Consider the following 26,457-nt stretch of genomic DNA (forward strand, 5'->3'; position numbering starts at 1 on the left):
TTAAACTATTTTAGTATGCGATGGGCAATTCTTAAACTATTTTTTTGAGCGGTTTATGCCTCCGAGTACTATACATATCTTGATAGGCCTTCTGTTTTCGTTGTTTCTTTTGTAGATTTGTAGATTTGGGTAAGTTACATACCCAAAAATTCAGAACAAATTTTTGGGTATGTATAATTATATGTTTTTATTATTTTTATAATTATTGATTCTAAATTTTACTTATTAAATATATTTATTTCGTCAAAAAAAAATTTTTTAATACACTTTAGCCCCCCCAAAAATAAATTTCTGGCTCCGTCCCTGCTTGTCAAAGGATATACACTTCCATGTATCATACAAAGGATTACAATTGTGTTACCATAGATGCCAAGGAAACAACGTCGAAGAAGCAGGGTGGTATTTGATTTTTCTACAAACCAGAACAGACACCATTAATCAGAGCTCCCCTCAAACCAACCCATCCTTAGTAGCCAATTTCATTTACACGCCACCTACAAGATCTTGGAACGTTGTTTAAACCACATTCCCGAGACAATTAAGCCACAGGTTCATGATAACTCTACCTAAGCAGAACCAATTGCAAAGACATCAAACTTGTGCATATTCCACCACATCTAATCATTATGAGAAAAGTTACATTACACTGCTTTAGAACACTGCTACAAGCAGGGCGATACATATGGTACATCCAACTGGCAGAAGCCAGTAATCTATGTAACTAGTGCCCATCAATAGGCAGAACAACAATCATATAAGAATCGATAAAATAAATGCCACAAAAAAAAAAACAGTTCAATCAACTATGGCATCCAGTACAATTTAAGCTACTTCCTTGGCAAAGAATAAGCTAAACTAAACTTTTGTCTTTCGCTTCTTTGTACTCCTCAAGCTCTTTCAACCACAGGTCTCCAAACTCACAATCCTTCCATGCCTCAAACCATGGTCCTCCTGATGTATAGTGTATTGCCCTAGGGAATGTGCTCGGATCACCCTCAACAACCCTGTTATGGCCCACTAGAAAATTCCACACAAAGGGAATCTCCCCAATGTCATCATCCTCCAACCACTGAAACCTATGCAGAAACGCCCCTGACTCAGAATTCACAACCTCAGGAGTCAAGACCTTGTTTTTAGGATGCCCACAATTGTACAAAACCATGGAAGACCAATTCTTCCTCGGATAAACCGTCTGCACAGAACCATCCATTTTTATTGTTTCTTTAGGGGTGTAATCATGTTGCACACACATTATTGCATACTTATCATCAACCAAATCAGTTAACTCCTTTATATCACCAAGATACAGAAAATCGCAATCAACAAACATGGCCCAACCTTCATAATTAGCCAAAAGAGGAGTCAAAAAACGCGAAAATGAAAATTCAGTGCTCTCTAATTTTCCTCGTTCACGCCAATAAAGACCCTTTTCCCTTATTTCAGATTGCTTAATTGGGGTGATCTCAATAGGAATTGAAGATCTCTTCAGCAATGAGTACTTACAAACTTCATAAGCAATATCCTCACGGGGATCATACCCGATGAAGATCCTGAATGGCTTTGATTGCAGACTATTCTGGGAGCTATCAAGATTGCCATTGCTCAAGTTCTTGGAAACCATATCAGATTCTACTTTAGAGTCCAAAGGTTTCTTTACCTCTTCACCACCTAAGTTAAAATTTGCCACCAGTGTTGACATTTTTTTCCTCCAAGAATTCAACCCTGCAAAACCCACAAAAGCCCAAAAAAAAAAAAAATTCAAATCTTTAGCAAAACCCAGAAATTAAATTCCATAAATTATGCACAGAAAATATAGCATTAAACAAATGGGATACCTTTCTTGGAGGAGTTGGGAATTTTTTGTAGATCTGGGGTGGACTTGAAAAGGGAAAAAGGAGGGAAAAGGGTTGTTGGATTTGTTGTGAGAAAGGGTCTTTAGGAAGTCCAAGAGGAAGGACTAAAATTCAGGGTGAAATTCATATTTTGGATCGATTGTACATTTGTCTGTGATGGAACTAACGGAAGGGGAGAGGGTATTTGTAGCTGTGAAATAGGTGTCGGCAGGGGGGATTTAGTTTGGCGCCAATTTTAACTGCTAATTTGTTAGTTGATTCTATGTGGACAGAGAAGATTGGACATAATTTAGAAAGCTAAATTCATAAGTAAATTCGTGTGGTCCGCCATCACATTTTCTACCTCATAATTCACTCAACATTAATGCCATTACACGAATCACCAAATTCTGTTCAGTTATTAAATACATCATATCATGTACGATAGAAATTATAAATCTAACGTTGTCATCAATCGACTGCAAAGTCAATTTCATCCCTATTTTTCAAGGAGAAATGAAAGCTCCATTTTTTTTTCCTCGAGTTAAAGGGTCCAATATTGAATTAATAGGCATATATTCTAATACATGGGGATATGGGGCACAAACGGACATCAGAAGAACAGTTTAGGAGCAGTCCTCTCACATTACGAAACAAGAGGTCCAGCAATAGCCACGTCGCCAAGGAATAAGCAAAGCCACAACGACCTCGTTTCAGTTAGTTAGGCCGATAAAAAAAAATAAAATGGATTGCTTACCCTAACAGACTCCGTTAGAGCCAAATGGGCTTTTCAAAATTTCAAAATTTGAAATGAATTTGTGATTTGGTTAGTGACTTTGAAATGAAATCCGGGAAAAATCACCTACCACAATATTGAACAAAACACCATTCTCTGTCTAGCTAGGAAAAGAAAAAATCACTAGAGAGATAAACTTGCATACATTAAGTTTGGGAAGGAGAGCAGAATCTATTGGAAGGAGATGTGTGGGGTAATTTGAACTGAAGAAAGAAGGTGCACTTTGTCTTTCTTATGTTAGTGGTGGATTTCAGCTATAGAATCATCGAGAAGAAAGCTAGAGTAACTTTGTACTACACAATATTCCGACCACCAAGCATAATGAGGGTGATATGAAATAAGGAAGAGACCAAATACAGCTATATCCGGCAAATTCGGTAAAGTGCACAGCGATTTGAAGCAAACGATATATAACATGGTGGTTAGGCCTGTCAATCGGACCTAATGAGTCGGGCTTTTATAAGTTCAAGCTCAACTCATTTAATTTGGAATATTTTCGGGTTTCGGGTTATGAGTTTCGGATTCATAAATGTGAAGCTCATACTCAACTCACATAATATTCAGGTTGTGAGCCTTAATCGGGTTTAGCCCAACCTCACTTATTACTCCTTAATTTTTTAAATATAATTATTATAACTATTAAGTTGTAAAACTAATTTAACATTTACAAGACTATAATATTAAAACTAAACATGAACAAATAATAGTTCTTAAAAAGTATATAAACCAAAAAATTTTCAACAATATTTATATTTAATTCGTTCAATATACATGAAAAATAGTAATAAAACACACGATCATAAGCCAATACATCTTTAAAAGTTGAAACTTTTTTTTTATAATCTTGTGATTTGAATCCAAACATGCTTGATGATTTGTGTTTGTAGATCAAAAAGAAATCAATCAATATTATGCCAATACAAAAATTTACTCAACTACTAAGAAAAGTTAGAGATTCAATTATGCATTACTAATATTGGCTTCAAGAAAGCTCATGGAAATAGTGAGGGATGGAAATATTCATTTTTTGAAATGTGAGGGATGGAGAAATTCATTTTGTGAAGTGTGAGGGATGAAAAAATCATTTTATAAAATGTGAGGGATGAAAAAATTTGTTTTATAAAATATGGAGGACTATAGATTAGATTATGTAAAATATAATTTGACAAATTTACCCTTTCAAAAATGATCACGTGCCTTGCACGTGATGGATTCCGGCCAAAAAATGATCGGAAACCAAGTTAGGGACTAAATTTGACCGATGTGAATATGTAAGGGACATAAAATTACACTTTTAAAAGTGAGGGACGAAAAAAGTCATTTTACAAAATGTGAGGGACGTTTTGGACGATTTTCCCTAAATTTTACAACAAATATAGTTTTGTCAAGGGTACTATATAGCATTCTTTGCATTCTTCAAGGTACTTGTTATAGCTGATAAGTTGTTGTAAATGAACCATTTTCACTCACAATATTTTTGTTGCATTTTGTGAAAAGCTTTGACCTCTTTGACAATTTCACCAAACTTACACAAAAAAGCAAGCTATGCAATCCTATTATTAGTCTAGGTAACCTATAATTGTATTTGTTGAAGAAGATTTGAGTACCATTGTTGTGCTTGTACAACCCTCTTCCTTTGGCATGTTTAATTGACAGTGATCCGTTTAATGTGTAGGCTGGTTTATTACTGTCACCACAGCCAGGAGACATGGAAATCGCATCTAGCCAACAATAAGAACAATGTTAACATCGTAACATCGACCAATAAATTTTTATGTATCTTTGTTTGTGGCACCGACAAATCAATTGTGTAAATTTTAGAGTTTAAAATAAATTACAAAACATGAAATTATTTATATTCATATTAATCAGATTTGCAAATTGTTTGCAGAGGGCGAAGAATGGATGTAATGTTCTTGAAATGGCTTGTAAAATAGTTTCCACTATTTGTATAACTTCATAATAGAAACGCAATTATTATGATTAGAGCCTACCTGAACAGCTGCTAAATTTATCACACTTGTATTTTGAGGTTGTACAAGCAATTATTAAGGAGGTAAAACTTGTGTAAACAGTGTTATATTGATCAAGAACAAATTATTTCATGCTACATTAAGAATCCTAAATTGCTAGAACTTAGGTCGTCCTAAATTTATCACACTTATGTTGTGAGATTGCACAAGCAATTAATAAGGAGTTACAATTTTTGCAGAAGATGTTACACCAATTAGAAACGGTTTATTTTCATGTTATGTTACGAATCCTAAATTGCTAGAACTCCGGCATCCTAAACTTTAAACCTATGATACACTACAGAGATCTGAAACCTAAGCTCTGATACCAACTGTGACAGCCCCACCTCCCCCTAAGGCGAACCAAAGGGTTCGACGGACCGCCTGCCCAACTCTCGCCGGGACTCACTCACTCACTACAGCTCTCAAATAAATTACAATATAAATTCCAAATGTACATCAATTATTCCACAAATTTAATTGCACTATAAACTAAAACCTCAAGAAATACATGCCATACTAATTTCCCGAATAAGACAAAGGTCCTCAGTTCTCACATAAGTACAAGTACAAGTACCATCTCAAATATTACGCAAATTAAAACTAGAGCTCCAACGGTACAGTAGATCCTCCAACTATTCATACGGAGAACTTTAATACAAATGCTTCCTTCACCTCGAGCCCTGTGGAGGGGAATAAAATAGTTTTGGGGTGAGCTAGAAGCTCAGCGAGTAACCAGTAAAATCAGTAATCAAATCAGTTTCTCAATAGTTCATTTCAATAATGTCATGATTCAGTAATCAAATATACTTTTATTGCTCTTGTGAGCCAGGGAGATCATGGTACTCAGACGTCCAACACTCAAATAGATCCAGTAACAGTGAAACAGTAATAGGGAGCCCTTTGGTGCTCCAGATGAGCAGTAAACCGTGGTGGAGACGTTGGTTCTAAGCCCAAGACTTCTCAAGAACTCATTTAAGCCAAATCATGTCATGAACTCACATGCAAACACACATGATATGCAATCGAGTAAGTAATGCAAGAAACAGTTCATAAGTAGCTTTGGAAACAGTTTGGGGTCACTCACCAACCACGGCTCAGGAACCATCCATCATATGTCGTTGCCTTACTCAAGTCCAAGCCCTTCAACTCAAACTCAAAGCAATCAAATGCTTTCAAAGATCGGACAGCATATCCCCTTAATTTCCTTACTTTTCCATCCTACAAGCAACACCAATTCATCTCAAATCAACCACATACACATCATAGACTATCAAATACACCTTTCGGCACAATATCCATAACTGAAGTTACACTTATCGGATTGAAATGAATCTTATGGAATTTCGAAGCCAAGACATAACCCTACATTTCTTATGAAGACCTCCAAAGCCAAATCATGCATTTTCAGAGTCAAAAATGGAAAACTCCACGAAAACAGAAATCTGGGCGCGAAACAGGGCTCATGGGCAGTCAAGGGTATTTCGGTCATTTCACATGATACAGTGCTTCGATTGAGCTGAAATTTTACAGGTAGGTAGCTAACTCAATTACCAAAAACTTTCATGCTTTGGGAAAAGTCTGATTCGGCCTCAATCATGGCCTAACAGGTTCGGACAGAACAGGGTAGGATGAAACCCTAAACTGGAAATTCCGCATAAACTCTGAAATTTTTCGCAACCAATCATATCCAACATATACCAATCTCCATTTTACACTATAACAGGCCATCAATCCATGACTAAACAATAATTACGATATAAAAACAGAAAAATCACTAATAAATCAAAACTCCACTTTCAACCATAAAACCTACCACAAATCAACATATTTAGCCACTAAAGCCACTAATTTGACATTAGCAGGAACAAAGAGAAAGTTTGTAAGCAAAGTACCTTAACACCTCAAGAAAGATGATAACTTAGGGTTTTCCTTTCACAAATCCCTCCACTAGAAGATTTAATCCTCCTTAATAAATAACTTTGATAGAGTAATTTGATAATTCAACGGTTGAAACTCAAGATTTGAGCAAGAATTGAAGTTGAAGTTGAAGAAACTCTCTCTTGTTCTTTCCTCTCCATAAATTTCGGCCAAGACAATGAAAATGGAAAGAAATTGGGTCAAAATTTTGTTTAGTAAAGGTTAAGACAAGTCCAAGTCAAAGTCAAGATCCAATGTTTCAAGGACAAATGGCATCCAAGGGTTAATCATCATCTTGTTGTCTTCCAATGGTTAATCCCTCTAGGTAACCTCTAATTATTTCCTAGCACCTTGTAAAATAATATTTCTTGATACAAAACTTCAATTAATCGGCAAAAATTTATCGCACTTAACGCACTAGCGGGGCCTACATCCATAATACGCTTCAAAATGACCCGAACTAACTTATACTAGAAAAATGGTTGGAAAACTATATTCATTTATAAAATCTCTGGAAAATTTTGATAATAAAATAAAGTAAGAGAAATGCACGCGGAAAATAAAATAAATAAGGAAAATTTCCCTTTTCTTCCTTCGGGCGTCACAGATAATAACTCTAATAATTGCCACAAAGAGGTTCACAACTATAACACTATCCATTTTCATTGGATTCACAAATTTACAAAAAATACTATTATTTTTCTAATATGGATGAACTTTTTCCATCTATTGACCTTAGCAAAAACAAAAAACTATTTGAATATAGTCATTTGTTTATTAACTTGCAAGTGGTCATTTCAGTGTACATCCGACTTCAAGCATTGGTAAGAGTTAGCCTCGTTCTATTTGGAATCTGCAAGGTCATTATGATTTCCTTGAAGTTAGCATTGTGCTCTGAAGTACATAGCTAAGCTGTGTATAGCAACCAATACTCGGTATCGTTTTCCTACAAATTTTTTTAAGTCTAGTCATTCATTTTTCCACATAAGGTATTCAATATATAAACAACTAGCTTTGCAGGTTATGGGATATGAGCAATTTCAATAAATCTAAATGATGCGCAGCCAACCTTTTGCTCCAGTGATCTTGGTACTTCATCATGAATATTAAAGTCACCAAAAAATTACACGTTATCGGGTGATAGGTGAGAAATATTGACAACATTGAAGGTGAAACTACTAAAGTCAATTTCCCTTCGAAACTTTGTCGCCATTACCAACCCAAGTGCAGAGTTCTATTTATCATATTGGTAAGTAAAACAGACAAAATATTGAATTGTTTAGGAGATGACAGCCAAACCATAGCAGTAAATGCCAGTACTTAATCTAGTGAGCGATAGTTTAAGCCAGATTGATTACAAATGGAAAACAGAAAGTAATTGCAATTAATTATCACATAGAATATTTAAATTCCCAACTTACACTAACCTTTCCTTTTTATGCTTCCCAAAGCCAACCGTGCTAGTGTTTGTGTCATCTGACCACTATAAGCATGACTACCAGAATGTAAGGCTAGTTATAATGGTAGTCGGATCTCTGAAATGCTTTTTGGAGCCTTTAATTCAGCTACAAAAATATCTATCACATTGCTATCAATAGTAATTACTTGATCAGAGTAGATTGCTAAGGTTAATTGTGAATCAAAATCACCTATGGTGGACTTTGTTAGGGGTGCTTCACCAGCCACATCTCCCTCAGTTGCTATGGGATGCTGCTGCTTATGTTGATATAGTCAAATACATTCTAAATGCACTACTAAGTATGATATAGCATATTCAGCCCACTCAACATCAAGAATATTCAGTCTAATACACATACATACTATAACCCACACTCATACCAATCAAATTTAACTTCATGAAATTCAAATACTGGGTTGCTACTATACAAATAGGTATCAAGTGACAAATATTAAGTAACAACTATTAATGATTCATAGTGTTGCACTTCCCTTCCCTCTCCTTGCTTTTATTTATTCTCTTCTATTGCCAATCTCCTTCATTTTGTTTAAATATAATTATGCTAATGGATTACTAATTTACAATTGTATGAGAGTATTGCTACATTGTCACTCTTTGTTCATATAAAACAACAGGTATTCAACATGATATAAAGGCACGCTACTAAAATATATTGTAACCATTCTTTTTCACTATGTCAGGTATACTGAACAATATGTATATTTAGACTAATACACATAACCTAGAATCTACACTCATTGCAATCAATTTTGAAGCAATCCATTTCAACTAGATTGCTACTATACGAATAGGTACCGACTCATGAACATGAGGTAACAATAGTTAATGCTAGTATATTGTGTGCACTTTCCTATCTCCTTCCCCCTTTCTTTTTAAATTTTCCTCTTGTTGTCAATCTTCCATACCTTGTTTTAATATTGTTATGTTAATGGATTATTGATTTTCAATTGCATCAAAGTATTGCTCCAACGACACTAATTAGTCACATGACGTAATACGTAACCGACAAAATGCATAGGCACGCGTAATAACCTTGTAACCAATTTTTAACAGTAGGTGAGGCACATTGAACACTGTGTAAATTTAGCATAACACATACAAATCCCAATCAACAGTAATGCTAATCAATTGTAAAGCAATTAGTTCTAATTATTGATTTACATTGCATCCCGCTATTTCTCCACCATCATTAGTTCATCTAAAAAAATATTTGCTATTCAACATGATATTAGGACCTATTCATCTAAACATCTTCGCGTATATATATCTACTTTTGACGAGCCATTTTGCTTACCTTTTCTCTTCCTATGTGTCTCAGTTTATCTCAAAGTGATCACCCATAAACACCTAGTAATAGTATATACACCATAAGGTTTGCTTGCTTACCTAAAAAAATACAACCTTTTAAATTTTCCTATTCTTTTACTTGCCCAAAACCTCCTCACTTATTGTGGAAAGTTTCTCATATAGTTCGTATTATGAATACACCATTCTTATTATTGTGGAAACTCATGACTCCTGTTTATCCTCTACTAGAAATTCCTACCAATAATTGGTTGGACAGTTGTCCTTTACTTTTTCACAAACACGTGTTGTGCAAAATTTTCTTCCACTTTCCTCCTTCATATGGTCCATCAACATATTTAACTCCTAGTATTCATATAGTTTTCCCGAACAAACTTTCTATTTTATTTTTTTTTATAGTGTTTCAATGAAGTTGTGTGCTTAAAACAAATACAAGTCAAATTGTTCCACACCATTGTCAAAATATACAAATTATGTGATAAGCTTGCAGTATTATTACCTAGGTATGTCTCTGCTTAGTTTTTGCCCCAAATCCCCCATCTCCCACTTTACAATTCGGGTTCATCTTTCCTTAGCTTTTTTAGATTTCACACTTCCAAGACTATCTCTCTTTGCCATTATTTCTTCCTTCTCCTCATTGTAATTTCTGTTAGGTGACAATGCATTTCCACCATTTTTCTTTTTTGCCCTTGGTCTGCCACTTTCCTATTCTGCAATGTTATTTTGCCATATGTTGTCTTGCCCTATTTTCTAGAGTTGTGGATGAATGAATATTGGCAATTATTTTGGAGGGAATGCAAGGGACTTTTTTGTTTCAATGATTGCTTCCTGTTCATTTGGGCGGGATTCTATGGAACAGAGTTCTGACGCTTTGTGTCGGAATCTGTTGAAGTAAGACATCTTTTTTTTTTTTAGCCTTACTAATTTAAACAAGATCGTTTTGTCTCCTACTTATTCCCTTGCGACATGGCTTTTGCTAAGCCTCTTATTGGAGCATGTGAGAGGACCGCTCCTAAAGGAGCATGTGAGAGGACTTGCTAAGCCTCTTATTGGAGCATGTGAGAGGACCGCTCCTAAACAGTCCATATGATGACCATTTGTACCCCATATCCAATACATGGAGATATTAATGATAGCTGAATTCAGTTATCCGATACTCGGATCAGCATCAGTTCATATAACATTTTGTTTCATAAACCAGTCAAGGGTAGCATGATTAACTTTAACATTGACCATTCATTAACTTTCACGCAAACTTGACCTTGTTTGGAGTCTGTAAAATTTTTTTATGTTTTTTGTAAACACATTTTTTCAATCATTTGTTTTATCTCATATACATCAAATCACTGCAATTTATTTTCCTCCAGAAAATAGCAGTCCAAAAACATCAATCTCTCAGACATTGATTTCAGCGGCAAATCAGAAAACAAAAACTGTAGCTCAACTCCCGGTGTCCTCTTCACTGTCTTTGCTGCACTGTTTTCTTTTTCTTTTCAAACACCCAGTACTTACGAAGATATCCATATGTGCAAGCAAGTCAACAGAACATTAATATCCGTGATAATTTTAGGTGCAACCAATTCATCAACCCAGAAGCACCTCTAGTTCTTCCAAACCATAATTTAACGTGGCAAATTGATTGGTAGAAAATGTCATCTAATATAAAAGTAATTTCAAATCTAAATTATAGGCATAACAGAACATCCATGGACTTGAACACTACCACAAATCTGGTAATGCAAACCTGCATTCGAGCAAGGTGCAAATGAGCTGTTGGGAGATCACTTGACAACACAAGTATTTGCCTCCAAAAAGGACCTAATGCATCCAGCTACAGATAGCATCAGAACCTCAGTAGCGTAGTCAGTTACAATTCAAGTAAAATTACACCCAGTCGGTGGTCAAGTAATTGACTAGGTGAAAGAAGACTCCTGGCAGATCTGAATCAGTACCGTGGGTACAACTTCATGACTTACCTTCCAGTACCAACTAATACCCAACATCCACAGCACCTGCCAATACCCCAGCATCTCCAGGACCTGCTTCGAAAGGATAAGCACCTTCAATGCTGAACACCAATAAATGAATCCAGATAAGTTCCAGCTGCAAGCAAGCTAAGCACTTCAGATACAAAGCACATGCACCGGCAAAAGAAAAGAGCAGATAGCATATTTTAATCCAATATATGTGTGATTTAACCCCTATATTTACGCGTCTGTATGTGTATTCAAAAGCAGTCTGCAAATGTAGTGCTCCATTTAAGCTTACCATTACACATTAAGCTCAAAGGTTTCTTCGACTTAACTGCAATGCAAACTGATCAACAGCCACCATAGCCCGAGATGCTGAGCCAATGGAACCGTCGTATCTATGGAAACTCCCAAGAAATGATATCAAGTCAATTGGTGAAACAGATAATAAGACTATTCAGAACCAGCAAAAGAATGCCCAGAAAGCAAGATGAGCATGTGCACAGAATGATCCAATATGCTTACAGTCCAACCAAGAGAAATGCCGCAGTCTGCATCACAATAGCACCTTCCCCAGCAGCTTTCGAGGTGTTCATGCATCTTGCACTGAACCAGCTCTCATGAATGGATGTGACAAGATCTATCACCAAAAACTTCATCAACTATATTTCAAAAACTTATCTAGAAACAACTAAATAAAGACCCCGTAACTTATTCTTGTTATGTAATAATTCCTCAAAGGGTTACCACGTTCAAATGAATCCCCCAAGTTACCAATTTTAACGATAAGTTCCTCGAAGATAATTTTGGAAGCAGTAGATAATACAGCTCTAGGAACAAGAACAGTTTCTCATATGTTCCAAATAGTACTTTCTTCCATAAAAGGTAATATTTTACAAATAGTTCACAGTCAAAACAAATATGGCTTTACCCAGTTCTCAGTGGTGGAATCATATCTTTCAGTTTTTCCCTTTTAAGTGGACACACTTTAGAAGAATTTCATGCATTCAGGAATTGCACCTTTAAAGCAAACCATACATATGCAACTTCAATATTTAGATAAACGTGGGAATGAACTATAAAGTGCACTCTGATAGAAGAGCAGAAAATAACAACAAAGTAGGAAGAAACTTGGCCAATCTAGAGAAGGAATGCAATAAACCACATATGCTGATATGAGGAGTAAAACATCAATACAGTTCAAGTTAACAGAGGATCCAAGAGACCAAACTAAAACCAGCAGACAAGAAATATAATAGATAATGGTTATACTTGGAATAAATTTGTAAAAGCAGAATACTCACATTGATTCTGTCCGATAAAGAAGCTCTCAGCCTGAAGTTTGTTTCTTTTGACGAAACTAACAAATTGACTCAATTCCATTGGATCTGCTTTTACAGCTTCTTGCTCTACACTGTAAATAATGCAACCAAGCTTGAATCCTATCCTTAGTATAATCCACTAATAATGCACAAGCATAGAGTCAAGACATGATAGAAACCATAACGTTTTGCCCTCAACAGAGACAAATACCAGCATTTGATTGTTTTCTTACTCAGATTAAACAAAAAGAAAAAACAATGTATATGCAGAATACCAAGGAGCTGCATACAAAGTAAACCAAGCAAACAAGCCCCAAGAATTTGTGAGAACAACCGCAAGCACTAAGACTCCAATATTCCTGACCAGGATGTTACATTTTCTTGATCAGAAAGTCTTAAGAAAACCTTAACTCAATCAATATCTCTCCTCCTAGAAACTATTGTGCTTCCAACTAGGAATTTAAATCAACAACAGTCCAAGTGCTGAAAAAAGCAATCAAATTCTGACTCTGACACTGAAATTTTGTGGAGAAATGTTTGTATTTCCTAATTGTGTAGAAGCAAATCATCAGTCAACAGCAACCAAGAGTTCATGTCACACAAACATTGGCCAACAGTTCTACTTCACATGGGCGTATAGGAATGCATTGTTAATCTCCTCAGTAGCTTTTGTCTGATAGGAAAAATAAGGACTCGCAAATCACCAGCTGAGAAATACTTGTTGAACTTCAGCTCTGTACATGGATTAACCAAAATTGGACACTTAAAGCAGAAATCAGTGTTTGTCATCAATTAGTCAAAGTTAATAGCTTAGGATAGTGTTATCAACTTGAATATTTTCAATAGCAGGAAAAAAGTCTGTCAAAAGATGGGACTTATATCAATAAGAGTAAATATGTTGTAAAACTCAATCACAATAATCGAGATCAATATAGAAAAACTTTAAATGCCCATCTTTTTTGATGTATGAGTAATTAAGTCATACATATTCAATAGAAGCATAACATATTTGCCAAAATGCATTAACTAATAAAAAGTTAAGACATTCCAAATATGTAACTATTTTTCTTCAAATACATTTCTCTCCATGATACACAGTAGATAATTTACAAAAAGATGCATGCATACACATGTTCAGTAAAATGTTGTTGCAAATATCACGGGGATGCTGTCAGGAGAAAATATCAGACATCTTATGCAAACCAAATATATAGATTGAAACCCAAAAGATCAAAATCCACCATAAACAGCTTATTCACAATTTATCTTAAATTCAAACTATATTAAAACTTGCAGAAACAGCCATCTTTTTCTTATAGAAATCCTGTACAGAGCCTTTTTCATTAGGCCTTTTCTATGCCGAAAAAAGAACATAACAGAACTCAAGTCATACCAAAATTTGACGTGCCAAACAGTTACTTAGTTTTGCTTACATTGTAGATAGGAGGCGAGAAGGTCCAGTTGGGTCATAATTAATCAACAGAGCAGCCTTTAGAGGAAGCCCTAATAATTGAATCAGTAAAACCTCAATCAATATGCATATATGCTTAAAGAATATTAAATAGACATAGAATGGTAGGTAGAGAGATGGAGAGTGCAAAGAAACACGATCGTCAGTTTTCTTGCCTGGAGAACCAACACTGTTGGATGCCCATTTTTCCCAGATTCTGTGCACGAAAGCCCAGTCCATATATTGTTGGCTGGAAGCTGCAATGGTGGGAGATTGGATTAACATCCAGTATTCACCAATGACTAGTAAGAAAGTTCTCAACTACTTTCAAATCCAAAGACTAAGATCACCTCGCTTAAAAGGCCTTTTGGTCCACAAGAATGTGAATGTTGGTGTCTTTCATGTTATTGTTTTTATACAATTAGCAAGGAGATTAAATCTGAAATCCCTTTGGCGTGCTAGGGCTCAAATCTAATACATGTCATCCCCAGGTATTGTTTGCTTAGTGTTTTGGGTTTAGGTCTATGTTATATAGAGTCTTAACATAACCTAAGTTCCCTTCGAAATAATTGATATAAAAAAATGGCAATGTTGATCAGGTATATAAACTGCTTAATATAATCCAATATTGTTTCCTTTCATGTATTGATTAGAATCATAAAGAAAGTAACTATGTAAATTACCAAATTGTCTACTTGGGAGATTTTGGATCTTCCAGGATTTACTAGCCAAAAAGTATATAGTTTAGCTCCCTAATTGCCAAACTTCTGCCATCCTTTCCTTTTTTCTGCAGTAAAGAATGATTACCAGCTACAACACACTCTACTTCTTCACTAGCATCTATCATCTTGCCTCTGGGTATACAACCTTATGCCCTAGACATTGCTACATAACAGGGGCATTCAACCAACGCCAGAAAGGCAATTTTGCTCCACCTCACACCTAGCATGTCATTACTTCGCCTTTGCAAAAATGTTATAAAAATCATCCACATTCAACCCTCCATCAAAATGAAATTTTCCTAATTTCCTCCCACCAACCTATTTGATAATCACTAATAAGAACAGCTGTCCTAATCTCCTCCAACCAACCTATTTTGCTAATCACTCACAAGAACTCTCACTAAATGCAATGTTGATCATAATGGTAACTAAACTGACATCGAACTAAAGCAAAACTCTTCCAGGGAAAAAAAAAATCGGTGGGTCATTTTATCGAACGGTTAAATGGCAAAAGCCAAAACATGCTCTTTTATCCAAATTTGACTACGAGTGGTCCAAGATTTTCCAGCAACGATAGATATCAGCCAATTCCATTCATTCTACTTTCATCCTACCACATAAGAACACTCATAGAGAAATCCGTCAAGAATTCAAAATAGGTGGCCATGAGTAAACAAAAGGAAACAAAAAATCCAAGCGAACAACTAATTCCCACATTTTCGGATATAATCAAAATGAAACTAACCCAGAGAAAGAAGAGAACTGTTACAATGCTTTGTCGGTTATGATTTTGGTGCAAGGTAGTTCTGGCGTAATGGCAACAGTGAACTCTTCTTCTCCTTCGAAATCTGCTCAAAATTCAAGAGGGTTTAAGGGCTCGTTTTTGTCGAAGTTGTGATAAATGATGGGTTTCGATTACGAAAAAATTGAGTCGAGTTTTAAATTATAGGCTTAGGTTCCGTTTGATAAAACTGAATATGAATTCTGAAGTCTGAATTCTGAAATCTGAAATTTGAATACTGAAATCATTAATTTGCTGAATTTTAAGTACCGAAAAAAATATATGAATGTCTGAATTTTAATGCTAAACCTATTTATACTGTTTGATAAATATTTATAACTGAATGTTTAATAAGTTTAATTTGACAATTTTGCCCTTATATCCTTTCATTCAAAAAAGAAATAGAATCTATGATTTAATTAGTTTAAAATTGTTATGTATGAAAATGACAATATTTATTTTTAAATCAAATTAATATAAAAGATGAAATATATTATATGAGAAGTATGGAGAAGATGTGAAAGTCATTAAAAAAGGAGAAAAGAGAAACTAAAATTCGTTAGATAGAGAATATTAAGTTGTTTAATTAGATAAGAATTTTGAACATAATTAACAAACAATGGTAGATTTGGTAGATAGGATAAGGTAGTTGAAATAATTCTATTGATTCTTATCAGAATAGGATTCTTGTGCTGAAAAAAATACACATAGGTTCAGCACTGCTTAACAAGTTCAGCAAATAGATTTTCATTTATCAAACACTCAAAACATCTGAATATCTGAACAAATTCAGATTCAGCACTTTTTATATTATCAAACAGACCCTTAGGCTAACTGTAGTGGTAGCGAGCTTTTTTATATAAAGGCATATATCAAAATTTTTTAGAAGACCTTGGTGTTAATTTCATTAATCCATTTTACTACCATCGATGGGTATTATAGATTTTCTTAATCAATATTTCTATTTTCAAAAATTTTATGAGGATAAAGTTTTTGAGTTTCCAAAGTGTCTTCCACTCGTCTAATCATTAGATAATTTGGATCACTTTGGAGCTTTGGCAACTGGTCATGACCTGCCTTGCGGAGAATTTTTCAGGTTTCACCAATTTTAAAGTGTTTAATTTTTCAGATTTTGTTTTGAGATTTGATTCAAATTATGGCATGTTAGCTAATTTTTTTTTTTTTGGTTTCCTAGCTTGCTTTTTTTTTTTGTCTTCGGAATTTATTGCTTTTTGGCTTCGGAGTATTTTTGTTTTTCTAGACTGGGAACAATTTGGATTTGTGACTTACTCAATTTGAATTCCTCGAGTAAGTCCTGAGAAGAGCTCGAGTTATGAAATTTAAAACTAGACGAGCTCAAACTCGGGTTTGAGCATAGCTATTGAAATCAAGCTTGAGCTATAAAATTTAAGATTCAATAAGTTTCAACTCGACTTAGGATAGACTATCATGAACAAAGTTTAAACTCTATTCGACTCTATTACGCCCTTAGTCACAGGTCGTAGCATTGCTAAGGTTGTGTTTGGATTGCATTTTCCGTGATTTTTCATGGAAAAAATACTGTAGCGATTTGATGTATGTGAGGAAAAAAGGTAATAGGGAAATGTGATCACGGAAAACGACGTAATTTTTCGATGGAAACCGGCAATCCAAACAAAGCATCTAGAGTATTTCCGTGTGCTAGTTGGAAGAGGGGTAAGGAGTGAATTGTAAAAATTTCTGATAAAGTTATACATCCAAAAGGAAAAAGGGGTTAATTGCTCACACTGCACCACCTTGAAACTTAAAAATATAGACTTTGTCCCCAATTAAAAGCCGTTTACATTAGAAATATTAACTCTTTGAAAAAACGTGTGAGTGTAATGATATCATTGTCTTATTAGTGTTGAAATCATCTATAGTTAACTAGTATTGCTTACATACATGCATGTATACGTACGTACACACACACACACATATATATATATATATATATATATATATCTTCTCAACACTATGCACTATATGCAAATATTAAATTGATAAAACCAGAAAAGGATGCTTCTAATCTTTTTTTATGAATGTTGAATTAATTTTGTTTTTATTTATATATTTTTTAATTTATTGGACTTTAAATTGGATAAATAGTGATAAATTACACAACAATAACAATAAATTGAGTAAGTAGAATTTTGAAAACATAAAGTAATATTAAGCTTGTTATTTGTTAAATATATTTTTTTTTACTATTTTAGTTCACATAAATTGTTAGAAGAATATCATTATCATTTTTTGTTTATCAAATTAGTCAACTACTAAATTCTTAAATAAAATTGTGAGGAAGTATAAATATGCCTTACTTTTTAACTTAGAATAGACATTAAATCAAACACAATTTTTTTAAGAAATAATAGGGCCATAATAGTAAACTATAGATAATTTCAACAAGACAAGGCTAATAATATCATTAAATTCATTTTTCTTGATCGAAGTTAAGTTTTCTAAAGTGAATTAGTTTTCATGGGGCAAAGTGCATACTTTTAGGATTGAGGGTGGCAAAGTGTAACTATTCCCAAAGCTCATGAAGGCAAACCGTGATTTACCCTAAGAACAACCTAAGGCGTGCGTGATGATACCTACTATGCACATAAATTGATGTATACCTATCATGTAAATCGCTCCTGTAAGCAGCCAAAGATTCATATGCATAACGTCGCTCAACGCCTCATTACTTGTGGATGTAGATGATTTTTCCCTTCTCCTTTGATTCGGTTATTTCATTTCCACCCCTAATTTTGAATCTGTTTGTCTATTGTGTCCCCTAAATTTTTTGCAAATATTGTTACCTACCTTCATACTTTTATATTTAGTCCTTCTAACTTCACTGCCAAAAAAAAAAAAAAACATTTGCTTTACAATATCTATACACCGTTTGTCAGTTTTCCATACCTATCCTTTGACTGTGAAAACATACTTTAGATGGATTTTAAACTGGTGATCAGCTTATGGCTATCAACCGCAAGATGTGGTTGCTTTACGTTTGCTCTTGCAACTGAACAATGCAATTAATAGCTGAAGTCGAACCAAATTATGCCAACTCAATTTGAGTCATTCATTTCAATATGTTCAATCCTAGTCGTTAATTAAATAGTGTGATTATAGCACTACACCCTACTAATTGTGATTGAACTACGACTTTGTGTGTGTGACCATCTACTGTGTCATCTCGTTTGAGTTAACTAGAGTAAAGAGATTGAAAGGTTGGTTGGGGATTTAAATCCTTTTAGGGCAAGTTAAAAAAAAAAAAAAAGGGCTTTGAGCTCTTACTTAATTAGCAAAAACTTGGAAATTAAAACGAAACATAAGTAGGCCAATCGTCTGTTAAGTCCAACAATTAATATAAAAAAAATTAAGAAATGGTGTAGCAGTGCATCTATTATTCATGCTCTTTAGATTTAACAAATTCAACTTGAATTCAGATTTAAACATGTATATAAATTAATGAATAAAGTTCGAACAATATTTTGAGTTTGTTATAGAGATCGAAAAGTTCTGTTACATTCCGTATTAAACATTCTTTTACTTCGTTGTAAAGATTGAAAATGCTTTCTTAGATTCCATATTAAATATTCTCTAATTTTGTTATGGACATTGTTACAAGTTACAAGCTTTCTTACCTCAAACCCCAAAGTCAAACATTTAGATAAGGGTAAATTGTCCATTTGACCCTTGAACTTTTAGTTTAGGTAAAATTAAGTCTCTTGACTATTTTTAGTCAACTTTTAGCCCTCAAACTTGTAAAATTGGGCACTTGTGACCTTTTGGCCAGTTTATCCGGTTTTGCAACCGGAAAACTAAATCACACGAATGGCAGTATGCTTTGTAGAAAGGTATTTTTGTTCGCATTTTCTAAGCAAAAAGGAAACAACTCCTCCTTCTTCCCCCCCTTTTCCTAACCCAACCAAACAAGTCGAATCACACCGCATTTTCCTTACCCCTTTTCATCTTCCCTCGAGGATCTTTGTGGAGGGAGAAGAGCAAGAGAGAATCAGCACTATCGGGTTCAACAATAGTTGGGTATCATCGACATTGAAGCAACAATGGAGTGGCAAATCAGGCCGGAAAATGAATACTTTGATCCGGTCCTCGTTTATGGTATGTAACTTTGTTGGAACCTTTAAATGTGAAATAGCTAGTATATTCAATTGTTGGATGGGCAACAATATTTTGGTGGTGGGGGTTACTGAAAGTGACGTGGTAGTGGTCCTAGAAGTGGGGGTATGGTGGTGGGCACTTAATTTTGTTGTTTAGTTGTTCAAAAAGTGTAGGGGTTTACGAATAATCAGCATTTGATTAAAAGTTCGAATTTTTTTATTGTTTAACTTGGATTTGACCCTTGAACATTAGGGTTACTTTTTGAAAAAGCATATGAAGCAGAATTTGAAGTTTAATTAATTATAGTTGAATTTTAAATAGTATATTTATATGTACTTCTTGTAAGCCCAAACTTGTATTGAAACGAAAAATTCATATTGGTATGCAGCTCCAGAATCTGAAATATTTAGCATAAGGTTACACCACGGGGGAAGAATAAATTGAAAAAATTATGTCAGCTATGAGAATGGAGAAGTGGACTACGTAGATATGTGTGATGATGAACGTATGTCAATCCATGAGTTGAATAAAATGGTTGAAAAAGTTAGTCATCCTAATGCAGCTATTTTGTACTATTACCTTGAACCAATTGCAGACATGGGGACTGGTTTGAGAGAATTGCCCATTGATACTCATGTTAGGACCTAGACTAGCAAACCAATCCAGCCAGGGACTAAAGGATACAGATTCACTCCAACAAGATTACATCCCTGATCACCTAAGTAGTGATAATGGCTCATCAGATGATGAATTCAAAGGGAGATACAAGGACTTTGTCCTAGAGAAATTCCTCAAGGATCCCAAATTCGAGATTGGGATGAAATTTGAATCAAGAGCACAATTAAAACTACCGTGACTGAGTATGGGATTAAGATGGGTAAACCTATTTGGACCTGTAAAAATGAACCCACCAGGGTGAAGGCCAAGTGTAGGGAGCCATGTAAATGGTTTGTATTTGCTTCAATAGAAAAGACTCTTGGTACAAAGGATTTGATAGTAAAGACTATGCATGATGTCCATAAAACATGCAACCATACATGAAAAAATAAGAATATTACTGCCAAGTGGCTGTCTAACAGGTATGCAGAGAGGATAAGATCAAACAACAATCTACCAACGAGAGAATTTAGGCAAATAGTCCACGAAGACTACCAGGTAAAAATCTCTAAGCATGTTGCAGCTAAGGCAAAATCACTAGCTATTGAGAAGATTAAGGGGTCAGCTGAGTCACAATACAAGAAAATATGGCAATATTATTGTTAAGAAAATATAAGTATTCTTGTAGATAATAAATTAGTAAAGATATTCTTGTAAATTGTTTGTTAGGTTTGTACTCCTATAAATACTAGTTGGTCACTCATAATACGGGGGTTAGATGGTTTCCTCCCAAAATACCTATTCTCATGGTACCAGAGTTAAAGTCTTAGAGTTATGGTTAAACATCTAGTAAAAGTCTTGTTCACGCGACGCTGTTTATCGCACACTGTTTACGCGATACTGTTCATCGCGCACTGTTCACGCGACACTGTTCATGCGTACTGTTCATCTCGAGTTTTGAACTTTTTTTGGTTTGAAGTGCTATTTGCTATGGCTGAAAGTTTATCAAAAGGTATCGTGACGTCCACTAATATTATGCCAATGGTAATGGCTCAAATCACAAATTGGAAGTTGAATGACACTAATTATCAACAGTGGTTAAAAGTCATTAAGATTTATCTGATAGGCTTAGGAAAGTAACGATATCTCACAGATGACTCTCCTATGGAGGATACAAGAGACTCATGTGGATTCAAGAGGATGCCAAATTCTTGGAGTAATATGGAATTCTATGGAGCCACGAATTACTTACATATGTTCTCATTGTGAGACAACAAAAGAAATTTGGGATTATATCCGGTTATTATACTGAGTAATCTTTCACGGATGTATGATATTTCTTTGGAGTATTTTCAGTTGCAACAAAATGACAAGATAGTAACTGAATACTTTGTTGATCTTAAGCGAGTTTCAGAAGAATTAAATGTTGTAATGGCTCTCTCAAGTGATATTATAGTTATGCAGAGGCAAAGAGAATAAATGCTTGTGCTCAAATTCTTGGCTGGCCTCGAGCCAGAATTTGAAACAATCAAATCTCAAATTTTAGCAGGTTAACAATTACCATCCTTTGCAGAGGCGTATGTTCGGGTCTTACGTTTTACATCTAAGGACAATGTACAGGGTGATGGTGCTCTAATTAATGACAAATATGCTTTAGTTGTTAACAACAATCAGATAGAGAAACTTAATTTTGCACGTGACTCTCGTGAAGGAAGAAGTAGAGGAGGTCGTGGGGGTCGTGGAGGTTGAGGCACCCGTGAGTGCACTTATTGTGGTTTGAAGAATCACATTCATAATACTTGTTGGGATTTAGTTGGAAAACCTCATCAGTTTGCTAATGTGGTTACCACTGACCAAACTGAATCAAGTTCTTCAGCACAAGGGTCCCAGAAGATTTTTACCATATCCGAGAAAAATTATGTTAAATTTCTGCAGTATCAAACTGCAAATTACATATCTCTTCTCTCTGCTTCTTTAGCATAAAAAGGTAATGCTATGGTTTGTCTCTCCACATTCTCTAATTTTGACTCATGGATCATTGATTCTGGAGCTACTGATCATATGTCAGGTACCTCTAGAAATTTTTCTAATTTTCAAGAGTCTACTTCCTTCCCTCATGTTACTTTAGCTGATAGATCTACCACTAAAATTAAAGGATTAGGCACTGTAGAAATTAACCAATCTCTTCCGCTGTCTTTTGTTCTTTACGTACCCAATTTGCCTTTTAATCTAATGTTCGTTAGTAAGTTTACTAAATTTCTACAGTGTTCAGTTACTTTTTCTCCTGATCTTGTTGTCATTCAGGATTTTGGTATCCGAGCATAATGGTGTAGAGAGGATTTGAAGACAAAGAGGACGATTGGTAGAGGGCATGAGCATAATGGTCTTTATTTTCTCAACTCCAATGGTCTGATTGTGTGTCCTGCTACTGTTTCTCCTCTTGAAATTCACTGTCATTTGGGTCATCCGTCTCTATAAAATTTGAAGAAGTTGGTTCCTACCTTGAGTCAGTTGTCTTTATTAGAATGCGAGTCTTGTCAATTAGGAAAGTATCATCGTGTTTCTTTTGCCCCTAGAGTCAATAAACGGGTTTCGGAACCCTTTTTATTAGTTCATTCTGATGTTTGGGGTTCTAGTCGAGGCACTTCAAAGTTAAGTTTTAAATATTTTGTAATCTTTGTTAATGATTTTTTCAGAGTTATATGGCTTTATTTAATGAAAGATCATTCAGAACTATATTCCATTTTTTGTGCATTTGTTACAGAAATAAATAATCAATTTGGTGTGCCTATACGTATAATTCGCAGTGATAATACGAAAGAATATTTTTTCACTTCGTTTGATACCTTTATGACTAAGTCCGGTATTTTTCGTCAATTCTCTTATCCCCATACTCTACAACATAATGGAGTTGTTGAAAGAAAAATTGGACATTTAATCGAAATTACTCTAACACTTTTGTTACACATGAATGTGTCCAAACAATTTTGGAGAGATACAGTTTTAACTGCATGTTATTTAATTAATCGCATGCCATCTAATATTCTTGGAGGCCAATTACCTCACTCCATTTTTTTTTCTCATGAACCTATATTTAAATTACCTCATCGTATTTTTGGGTGTGTGTGTTTTGTTCATCAACTTGCTCTTGGGGTGGATAAATTAGATTCTCGTACTATTAAATGTATTTTTTTAGGATACGCACGAGCGCAAACAGAGTATAGATGTTACAGTTAAATTTTAAATCATTTTTTTACTTGTATTGATGTTACTTTCTTTGAATCCACTCCTTATTTTATGAAACAAGGTATGTCTTATGAGTTAGACCAGTGTTCTTCTTTTTCTTATCCTGTTTCACCAGTCCCTTCATGTTTATTATCTGAGTTATCTAGTCCACCAGATTTCATAACTCAATTATCTCATCCTAATTTCTAAACTTATTCTCGTTGTTCCGTGGTTGAGAAAGCTCCTGATATGCCACGCACTTCACCAATTAACTCTCAATCTTCAAATCCAGGTATGACGCCTTCCTGTGAGTCAAATTTTTCTATTGTTTTACGCAAAGGTAAGAGACATTGTATTTCTCATCCTATTTCTAATTTTGCTTTTTATTTTCGTCTCTCTCTGTCATAATCTTCTTTTGTTGCTTTCATTGATTCTGTATCTATCCCTAAGTCTATTATTTATGCTCTCAATCATCCTGGTTGGAGATTAACTATGCAATAAGAGATGTTTGCTTTGGAGAAAAATGGTACTTGGGATCTTGTCCCTCTTCTTTCTGGTAAGAAGGTTATTGGTTGTAAATGGGTGTACACTATGAAAGTGCAGACTAATGGTTCTATTGATAGATTGAAGGCTCGTCTGGTAGTTAAGCGATTTACTCAGGTGTATGGAATCGACTATTTAAAAATATTTTTTCCTATTGCAAAGATTATCTCTATTCGTCTTCATATCTCTTTGGCAGCAACTTATAATTGGCCATTGCATCAGTTGGATGTGAAAAATGTGTTTCTACATAGAGATTTAAAAGAAGAGCTATATATGGAACAACCTTCTGGATTTGTTGTTCAGTGAGAGATTTCGCAGTTGGTTTGTCATTTAAAAAAATTCTTATATGGATTGAAACAATTTCCGAAGGCTTGGTTTGGCCGGTTTAGTAGTGTTATCATGGAATTCGGTTTGACAAGATATGGAGTATATCACTCTGTATTTTATCGGCATTCTAATGCTGATAAAATTTTATTAGTTATTTATGTGGATGATATTGTGATTACAGGTGTTGATATTGTGGAGATCCAGAAACTTAAATCCAATCTGCAGGTAAACTTTCAGACAAAGAATTTAAATCATCTACAGTATTTTTTGGGTATTGAGGTAGATCGGTCTAAATATGAAATTTATTTATGTCACAGGAAATATGTTCTCGATATGCTGAGTGAAGTTGGGATGTTAGGTTACCGACTTGTAGATACTCCTATGGATCCTAATGTGAAATTAGTAGCAGATCAAGGTGCATTACTAAATGATTCTAGACAATATCGAAGACTTGTAGGTAAATTAAATTATCTCACTGTAATGAGACCTGACATTTCGCTTGCAGTGAGTGTTGTGAGTCAATTTTTTGATACCCCTCGTACTAGTCATTGGGATGCTGTTATACGGATTCTCAAGTATCTTAAGAGTGCTCCTGAAAAAGAGCTACTGTATCAAAATCGTGAACACACTGATATTGAAGGATATAGTGATGCAGATTGGGTTGGTTTTGCCTCAGATCAAAAATTGACCACAGGATATTGTGTGTTTGTTGGTGGTAATTTAGTATCGTGGAGGAGTAAGAAGCAAACAGTTGTCTCCAGATCAAGTGTAGAATCTGAATACCGCGCTATGGCTCACACTGTGTGTGAGTTGGTTTGGTTGAAGAACGTGTTACTTGAAATTGGGTTTGAGCATAAACAGCCTATGAATTTAGTGTGTGATAATCAGACGACTGTTCATATTGCATCTAATCCAGTGTTTCATGAAAAAATAAAACATATTGAAGTTGATTGTCATTTCATTCGAGAGAAATTGCTTGATGAAGTCATCAAGACATCTCATGTACCGTCTGTAGATCAATTGGCTGATTTGTTTACCAAGAATTTAGGGAATTTTAGGGTGAAATACATTTGAAACAAGTTAGGTGCTTATGATATATATGCTCCAACTTGAGAGGGAGTGTTAAGAGAATATAAGTATTTTTGTAGATAATAAATTAGCAAAGGTATTCTTGTAAATAGTTTGTTAGATCTGTACTCCTATAAATACTAGTTAATCACTTATAATATGGGAACTAGATAGTTTCCTCCCAAAATACCTATTCTCAATTGTGAAGAGATTAAAAGGATTCATCCTGGCAGTACAATGGAGGTTATGTTCACTTCATTTAGAGAACCTGGATGTAATCCAAGGTTCATGAAGATGTACTGCTGCCTTGGCCCACTGAAGAAAGGCTTTAAAGATGGATGCAGACCTATTTTGTGTTTGGATGGATGTCATATTAAAGGTAGATATCCAGGCCAACTATTGATAGCTATTGCAGTGGACCTCAACAATGGCTATTGACCAATTGCATGGGCAGCTGTTGAAAGGAAGGCTACGGAGCAATGGAGATGGTTCTTAACCCTCTTGAGTGGCGACTTGGAAATACAAAATGAGGGACATTATACTTTCATGTGTGACCAGCAGAAGGTAAATGTATAAAATTACTAAAAGGGCAAATTATCTATTTGACCCTTGAACTTTTAGTTTAGGTAAAATTAAGCCCTTTAATTATTTGTAGTCAACTTTTAGCCCTCAAACTTCTAAAATGTTATGAAATTTCTTGGATATCTAACTTACACCTGTTTTGATATTTTGTGTGGGGACTGGATAGAGCACTTGTAAAGGTTCTCCCAAATTCTGAGCACAGATACTGTGTTCAAAACATGTAAAAAATTTCAAGAAGAAATATCTAGGTTTAGGTTTAAAGGATAGATTGTGGAGTATAGCAAGCTGCACAACAGTTGAACATTTCAACAAAGTCATGGATGAGTTTGAAGAATATGACAAAGAAGCACATGCATGGGTGAAGAAAGGGCCACACCCTAGACATTGGTGT

General features: G+C 34.8%; 2 protein-coding genes across 6 annotated transcripts; both read right to left on the bottom strand.

Annotated features, from left to right (window-relative positions):
* Positions 1-597: 597 nt before the first annotated feature.
* LOC113698994 (protein CDI) lies at positions 598-1,993 on the bottom strand. The gene is made up of 2 exons (XM_027219010.2): positions 1,836-1,993; positions 598-1,722 (listed from the first exon to the last, which is right to left on the bottom strand). Exon 2 carries the CDS (start codon positions 1,697-1,699, stop codon positions 851-853), a length of 849 nt encoding a protein of 282 aa, XP_027074811.1. The 5' UTR covers positions 1,700-1,722; positions 1,836-1,993; the 3' UTR covers positions 598-850.
* Positions 1,994-11,052: 9,059 nt separating this feature from the next.
* LOC113699001 (uncharacterized) lies at positions 11,053-15,774 on the bottom strand. 5 transcript variants are annotated; one of them, XM_027219029.2, is made up of 7 exons: positions 15,579-15,774; positions 14,264-14,344; positions 14,071-14,140; positions 12,620-12,729; positions 11,841-11,955; positions 11,651-11,713; positions 11,053-11,448 (listed from the first exon to the last, which is right to left on the bottom strand). In XM_027219029.2, the coding sequence occupies exons 2-7, from the start codon at positions 14,325-14,327 to the stop codon at positions 11,259-11,261; spliced, it is 612 nt and encodes a 203-aa protein (XP_027074830.1). In that variant the 5' UTR covers positions 14,328-14,344; positions 15,579-15,774; the 3' UTR covers positions 11,053-11,258. The 5 variants fall into 5 exon arrangements, with proteins under 5 accessions (XP_027074830.1, XP_027074822.1, XP_027074838.1 ...); XM_027219021.2 differs by having other exon boundaries at positions 15,555-15,772; XM_027219037.2 differs by having other exon boundaries at positions 11,053-11,413; positions 15,555-15,770.
* Between the last annotated feature and the right edge of the window lie 10,683 nt (positions 15,775-26,457).

The sequence above is a fragment of the Coffea arabica genome, chromosome 1e, assembly GCF_036785885.1.
Source record: "Coffea arabica cultivar ET-39 chromosome 1e, Coffea Arabica ET-39 HiFi, whole genome shotgun sequence".
NCBI lineage: Eukaryota > Viridiplantae > Streptophyta > Magnoliopsida > Gentianales > Rubiaceae > Coffea > Coffea arabica.